Here is a 7,588-nt window from a genome sequence, read left to right as displayed (position 1 = left end):
CATGACCTGAGCCGAAGGCAGTCGCTTAACCAACTGAGCCACCCAGGCGCCCTGCATGTTTAGTTTTTTAAGAAACTGCCCAACTGTTCTCCAGAGTGGCTATGCCGTTTTGCGTTTCCATCAGTGTAAATGTATGACTGACCCATTCTCTGCCTCCTCACCAGCTTTAGGCATTGTGACTATTTTTTATTTTAGCCATTCCAATAGGTGTGTAGAAACATTTCAGTGTGGTTTTAGCTTGCATTTCTCTGATGACTAATGCTATTGGACGTCTTTTCATGTTTTTATTTGCCATCTGTATATCTTCTTAAATGAAATGTCTGTGTATGTCTCTTGCCTATTTTATAATTGGATTTTTAAAAAGATTTTATTTATTTATTTATTTTAAAGATTTTATTTATTTATTTGAGAGAGAGAATGAGATAGAGAGCAAGAGAGGGGGGAGGGCCAGAGAGAGAGGCAGACTCCCCGCTGAGCAGGGAGCCCGACGTGGGACTCGATCCTGGGACTCCAGGATCATGACCTGAGCCGAAGGCAGTCGCTTAACCAACTGAGCTACCCAGGCGCCCAAGATTTTATTTATTTATTTGTCAGAGAGAGAGAACACACAAGCAGGGGGGCGGCAGGCAGAGGGAGAAGCAGATTCCCCACTGAGCAGGGAGCCCGATGCGGGGCTCAATCCCAGGACCCTGGGATCATGACCTGAGCCAAAGGTTGCTTAACCAACTGAGCCACCCAGGGGCCCTGGATTTTTTTCTTTTTACCATTGAGTTTTGGAAATTCTTCATATCTTTTAGATACCAGTCCTTTGTGAGATATGTAGTTTGCAAATATTTTCTCCCCATCTGTAGCTTGTCTTGCTTGTCATTCTCTGAACAGGTCTTTTGCAGAACAAGTTTTTAATTTTGATGATGTCCAATTCATCAATATTTTCATTTATATTTATGCTTTTAATGTCAAGTGGAAGAAGGCTTTTCCTGGCACTAGATTGTGAGGATTTTCTCCTATTTTTTTTCCTAAAAGTTTTATAGTTTTACATTTTTTTAATTAAAAAAATTTTTTTTTAAGTTTTTTTTTTTTTTTTTGGACAGAGAGAGAGACAGTGAGAGAGGAAACATAAGCAGGGGGAGTGGGAGAGGGAGAAGCAGGCTCTCTGCCAAGCAGGGAGCCCGATGTGGGGCTCGATCCCAGGACCCTGGGATCATGACCTGAGCCGAAGGCAGACGCTTAACGACTGAGCCACCCAGGCACCCCTAGTTTTACGTTTTACAAGTCAGTGACCCATTTTGAGTGCATTTTTATATGAAGTGTGAGACTTAGGTGGAGGTTCATTTTTTTTCGCTTCTGGATATCCACGTGCTCCCCCACCATTTGTTGAAGGGATGATCTTTCTTCCATTGAATTACTTTTGCACCTTTGTCAAAAATCAGTTGGGCATATTTGTGTGGGTCTATTTCTGGATTCTCTGTTGCTCCCATCATCTGTGTGTCTATCTGCAAAACCACACCAAATTATTCTAAAGTTTATATGGAGAGGCAAAGGAATTAAACTAGCTAAAACAATTTTGGAAAAAAATAACAAAGTGGGAGTAATTAGTCTACCTGGTTTTAAGATTTATTATATACCTATAGTAATCAAGTCTGTGTGGGATTGCAGAAGGTATTTTGTCAAATGCTTTTCTGCCTTGATTGATATGATCGTGTGATTTTTTTTTCCTCTTTAGCCTGCTAATATGCTGAGTTATATGGATAGTTTTCTAATATTGAACTAGACTTGCATCCCTGGAATAAATCCCACTTAGTCATGATGTGTAACTCTTTTCCAATATTGCTGAGTTCCATTTGCGAATACTTAGTTGAAGATTTTTCTGTCTATATTCATAGGAGATAGTGGTATATAGCTTTCCCAACTTTTTTTGGTGCTGCCTTTATCTGATTTTGGTCTTAGGATAATAATAGCTTCATCAGTTGACTGGGAAGTATTCCCTCCTCTTCTATTTTCTGGAAGAGACTGTGTAGAATTGGTGTTAAATATTTTTTAACCGTTTTTTAGAATTCTCCAGTGAGATCATTTGGGCCTGGAGATTTCTTTTGGGGAGGATTTTTTTAAATTCCAGCTCTGCCCCCGACCTCCAGTGACACCTCCCTGACTGGAAGGGGTAGGAATGCCTCCTTACTGCTTCCCACGTGGCCACCACTGACATTACAAATATGTCTGGAGGGGGGTGACCTCCTTCGGTGTGGGCAGTGACGTGTAAGCTCTGATTTTCCTCACTGGGCCTCTGCTTAGACCATCCATTGTTGCGGGTGAAGGGCACTCTTTACTGCCAGAGTGTGGGGGTGGTGTAGAAGTTCTGGGTCCCAATTCAACCTTTGCTGGCCTGGGTGGGGATGGTGGGGATGGGGCCACAGTTTTTGCTGGGGTGCCTGGCTGGAGTAGAGTGGTGATTGTCTTAAAGTTTTCCATTTTTGCTAGGCTGCTTCTTCCTGGTCCTTGGCTTGAGTGAACAGGCTTTTGTTGGGGGCTTGTATTATCTGTACCCATTGGCATTTTGAGGTTGCTGGCTTCTTAAGCTTCAAGTTGAGGCCAGGGAACTCACCCCTGTGTTCCTTGGGTCCTGAGGTCCCTAGTTTGTCTTCCTTATCTCGACGTTTCAGACTCTTAGGTTTGTTTGTTTGTTTTTTAAGATTTTATTTATTTATTTGAGACAGAGAGAGAACGTGCACGAGCAGGGTGAAGGGCAGAGGGAGAAGCAGACTCCCCACTGAGTGGGGAGCCCATGTGGGGCTCGATTCTGGGACTCTGGGATCATGACCTGAGCTGAACGCAGCCGCTTAACCGACTGAGCCACCCAGGCGCCCCCTTATGTTTGTTTTTATATAATGTCCAAGGATTTTTAGCTATATTTGTTGGAAGGAATAGGGAAAAGTACATCCATTCCATCTTCCTGGAAGTGGAAACTCTAAGTATTTCCCCTCCTTCCCTCCCTTCCTTTCTTTCTCTTTCCAACCTCAAGATCAAGAGTTCAGGCTTGGGGCGCCTGGGTGGCTCAGTCGGTTAAGCGGTTAAGCGTCTGCCTTCAGCTCAGGTCATGATCCCAGAGTCCTGGGCTCTAGCCCCCTGTCAGGTTCCCTGCTCAGTGGGGAGGTCAGGTTCCCTGCTTGGTGGGGAGCCTGCTTCTCCCTCTTCCTCTGCCTGCCGCTCCGCCTGCTTGTGCTCTCTCTCTGTCAAATAAATAAATAAAATCTTAAAAAAGAAAAAAAAAAGGAGTTGCAGGCTCCACCAACTGAGCCAGCCAGGCTCAGTATTTTTCTAAATGGTGATTTTTGCCCCCCATAGAACAGTAAACTATTTGGAAAAATATTAGAAAATTAAAAAGTAGGTATATTAAAACAGCATTCTTTTAGTTTTAAATATCCTATCTACATTAAAAACATAATTTATTATAATTTTACTCCCCTGGCTTGAATAGAAACAACCTCATCAAAAAATTTTTTCCTGCATCTACTCCTAGAAAAACAAAAATGAACCAATAAAAAATACACAGAACATGGCTATGGGGCACACATTTACTTTTGCCTCGGGCCACAATATGGCAAGGCACGGTTCTTTTGGATCCTGTCTTTTTTTTTTTTAAGATTTTATTTATTTATTTGACAGAGAGAGAGAGAGCACAAGCAGGGAGAGCAGCAGGGGGAGAGGGAGAAGCAGGCTCCCCATCAAGCAGGGAGCCTGACGCAGGGCTCGATCCCAGGACCCTGGGACCATGACCTGAGCCGAAGTCAGACGCTTAACTGACCGAGCCACCCAGGAGCCCCTGTCGGATCTGTCTTTATTTAAAACATTGACACTTTGTTCATCATGGATTTTTTTTTTTTGCATTGATTTTGATTTTTAAAAAAATATGGCACTAAATATCACTTACCTGGATGACTGATTTTTTTTGGCATCCCCTTAAATTTTGCATCTGAGGTGATAGTCCCAGGCTAAGCAGTAATGTTTTGTTTGGGTAAAGTGGTGGGCTCTAGATCTCCCTCACAGCTTGTATCTTTACCTCCAAGGGGCAGATTAACTCAGCTTTAGAGAAAGAACAGCTGAGGAGGCAAGCACGAGTCCCTCTGGATGTGAAGGTTCTCCTGGGATAGGATGCCCTATTAATAGGATGCAAGAACTGCAGAAATGAGGGCCATTCAGCTGAGCCCCATCAGAACACAGACTGTCCGGTATGTACCGGACACTCCACCGGGGTGGGACCTCTGCTCTCTTTGCCCACCCACCTGCAGAGAGAAGGTTCCAGAACCAGCATACCACCAGGACAGGAAAAGGAGCAGCTTTTAGGTCTCTTGGGGTCTGGTCTTACAGTGGTATTTTTCATTTGATTCTTGTGACACGGGGTAGGTATTGTCATCTCCTCATTTTACAGATGAAGCCGTGGGCTGCCCCTTGGGAGGAGAGGATGCTCGCTGCCATGCTAGCTCTCCGCATGCCATCCTGCCTTACTCTTCACTCGGTGCCTTCTTGTGTGCCAACTCCGGGCACACATTCAGGAATGCCTGGAACACCTTTCTGCTGCCTGGGCTGTCAGCTCAGCCACCCCAGGAGCAGCTTGATGTCACCCTATTGCCCTGCCCTGCTCGAACACAATGTCCTTCCTCTGCCTTCCGACCTAGCTGGCCTCCTGCCCTGGCTATATTTAGGACTTTCTGTGTTCTTTACCACAAAAAGCATTCAATTATTTCTGTGGGTCTGGGGAGGGGGCAACTCAGAGATCTCACACACCTAAGGTGGAAGGCGGCTTTTCTCTAGGTACTTCTTGTTCCCATCCTCTCCCCTAGGTCATTCATACCCCACTCAGGTTTTGGGTGAAAAGCCCAGGTTATTAGAACATCATGGCTGGGGCCAGGCCTGGGAGGAGGATGGCGTATCACTCATTCCAAGAAAAAATTCCCCGGCCACTAGTGGTAAACAGTTAGTCGTCAATCATTCATCAGTGGCTCGCAACCAACCTCTTTTATTATTTTACCCTTTGCGAAGCCCATACTTCTAAGGTTTTACCTTCCCTCCAAATAAAGCATTATTAAGTAATGATTACATTCCTAGTTTTTAGGTAGTCAAAGATTCATCTAACACTTCTGATCAGCATGAAATAACCAGTTGCTATGCCGAAGGCAAAGAAACTTGATGCTTCATTTTCTGTAAGACCCCATGCATGATTTTAAGTTATCACAATAGCTTTAGGTCCCCCTTACAATGGAAAACACTTTAGATATCATGTCATCCAGTCCCCTCATTTTTTAGACAAGAAAACGCTCATGATACAAGGTTACACAGTGGAACTTCTCAGGACAGCTGATGCATTGTTTTTCAGAGTTGGGGTCAGGGAGGAGCTATGAGTGGGTCAGGGTCCATCCTGCAGGGCCAGTTGAGGTCTGGGCTATGCCTGAGGCTCTCATAGACCCTTCCCCTGCCTGGCTTCCCAGGCCTGCTGTGCCCTGGCCCTAGGTCCCTGGGAACTGGGCTGCAGACCCACAGCATTGCTATCTTCTCCCATCCCAGCCTGATGACTGAATGCTGCTTTTTTCCCCAATGGGGTGGATTTTTCTCCTAAAACCCAAGGAGGTGACTTCCTTCCTTAATCTGAGTTGTTGGCATCATGTTCTCTACTGCTGACCTGCCTTCTGGTCTCTCAGTCTGAATTTCCAATTGACCGTGGTGTCACCGATGTGGTAAAGTTACTGTACCAGGGGAGGCGGGGAGGAACCTTAACTTTCTGAAAGTGACACCTGTGTCCCAGACATGTGTATGCAGGGGTTCCCCAGTTTCTTCTAACAGGCCCTGCTTCACAGGTGACCCGGCGCTTTGGGATCCCCGGGCTGAAGAAGACCATGGACTGGTTTGGCTACTATGGAGGCCCCTGCCGAGCCCCCTTGCAGGAGCTGAGCCCCACGGACGAGGAGGAGCTGCGTATGGATTTCAGCAGTAATGGCTGGCTCTGAGGGCAAGGAGAGGACCCGAACCCATCTCAGCTTCCTGCCTTGTACCTGCAGTCGAAGAGGCACATGGGGGTACGAGGCTTCAAAGCCTGTTTCCCTACTTCAGTCCTCCAGGTAGCCTCTCCCAGGCTCTGCCATGCATCCCCATTTCCTATTCTCACAGCCCCATGACTGCTGGCATTTGTATCCTAAACTGCTCTCTAGAGACCTTCAGTCTGGGAAGGAGCAATTGCTTGTCCTTCTACTGTGCCTTCCTGTGCCCTGGGATGTGACCAGGAGCTAGAGGGCAAGAGCAGGGGGGTACTGGGCACAAGTAAGGTCATGTATTTTACTGATGGGACGGCCGCTTAGACTTGGGGGTACACACCTGAGCCCAGCACAGTGCAGCGGGGAGCCAGAGCTATTCCTAAGAAACTGACTCCTTCCAGGGAAAGCAGTGGGTTCGGAAACCTAATCAGAAGTGTCACTGGCCTTTGAAAGGCCCCCGAGCTGCATTCCAGACACAGTGCCCTTTCCTAAATCCATTTTGATTATCTCATATTCTCATCTCTAGCCTTGATCTCAACCGTAGAGAGCACAGAGCCGATCCAGGGGCTTGCCAGAGTTGGTAAATAATGACCCCTGGTGGATAAATGTTACATTCAAGGAGACTTCTAGCCAACCTAGGTCTGAGACATTAGGGAAGGAGACTTGGTCTAAGACCTGGCCATCCTCTTGCCTTAGGCACTGTGCTTTCATTGTTAAAAATAATACTTTGTTCTTGCAATAAAGCTGAATAAGTGAAAACAGTGTGGCCATGTACAAATTGACACCTCGCTGCCATGTAGGTCTCAGGTTTCCTGCCTAGATGTCAAGAACCTTCCTAGAGGCAATTTAACCTTCAAGGTCTGCTTTCTCCCAGCTCTGAGAGAGGCCCTAAGAGTCCACAGCAAACGAGGTATTAGATCAGTGGTGGCCTAGGGGAAAGGCTTATTGAAGTTCTGACTGGGAGGTAGAAGGCAAAAAGATTCAACTGAGATATTTAGAAACACTTTAGCACGTTAACCAAAAGGGCTGCTTTCTCAAAAAATGTTTAACCTTACTCAGTGATACTTGACTAGTGGCAGTAAACCACTGCCACTAGTCAAGTATTTTAAAACATTCAAGATGAATGTTTTAAAAATTACTCTGGCTAAAAAGAAAGGTAAACAGATCCTTGTTTAGGACAAAGCCTAGAGAAGAGACTATAAAAGGTATCAATCTTCAACCGAAATTGGCCATCTGGATGGTACTGAAGCTTGGGGCTTAGCACCTGGGCTCTTCTCACAAGGCAACGTCCAGAAGATCTGGGCTCAGAGGAGAATCCAGCTTAGTTATGGGGCAGAATTTAGGGCTCGGGAGGCTGGTCGGTGTACTGGTAAAGCACTCAGCCTCTGGGCTTAAATTAAGCAGGCCTGGGTTTAAGTTCTTAGATCTGCCCCTTAGGGTCGATGGGACCTTGGGCAACTACTTAAGTGCCTGATCCGATCTGTAATTTGGGGATAGTAACAGTTCCTTTCTCTCAGGGCTCCATAAGATCACACATGTGAAGGGGTTAGCGTGGCAGGTGAACACTG

At 46.0% G+C, this 7,588-nt stretch overlaps 1 protein-coding gene across 5 annotated transcripts in view; it reads left to right on the top strand.

Annotated features, from left to right (window-relative positions):
* HOGA1 (4-hydroxy-2-oxoglutarate aldolase 1) overlaps positions 1–6,779 on the top strand; it is a 22,385-nt gene extending 15,606 nt beyond the window's left edge. For 3 of the 5 annotated variants that reach the window (XR_014146230.1, XR_014146229.1, XR_014146231.1), the window contains 2 exons: positions 4,062–4,223; positions 5,847–5,980. Coding sequence is in view for 2 of the 5 variants with exons in the window: in XM_006738303.3 (XP_006738366.1) it covers positions 5,847–5,996 (150 nt within the window). In the remaining 3 variants the exon portion in view is untranslated. Of the gene's footprint in view, positions 1–4,061; positions 4,224–5,846 lie in introns of all 5 variants that reach the window. The other 2 variants (XM_081823696.1, XM_006738303.3) reach the window with 1 other exon arrangement.
* Positions 6,780–7,588: the final 809 nt, after the last annotated feature.

The sequence above is a fragment of the Leptonychotes weddellii genome, chromosome 6 (genome assembly GCF_054177405.1).
Source record: "Leptonychotes weddellii isolate Sample4059 chromosome 6, ASM5417740v2, whole genome shotgun sequence".
Classification (NCBI taxonomy): Eukaryota; Metazoa; Chordata; class Mammalia; order Carnivora; family Phocidae; genus Leptonychotes; species Leptonychotes weddellii.
The sequence above is the reverse complement of the archived record's forward strand: the minus strand, read 5'-3'. Positions and strand labels throughout refer to the sequence as shown.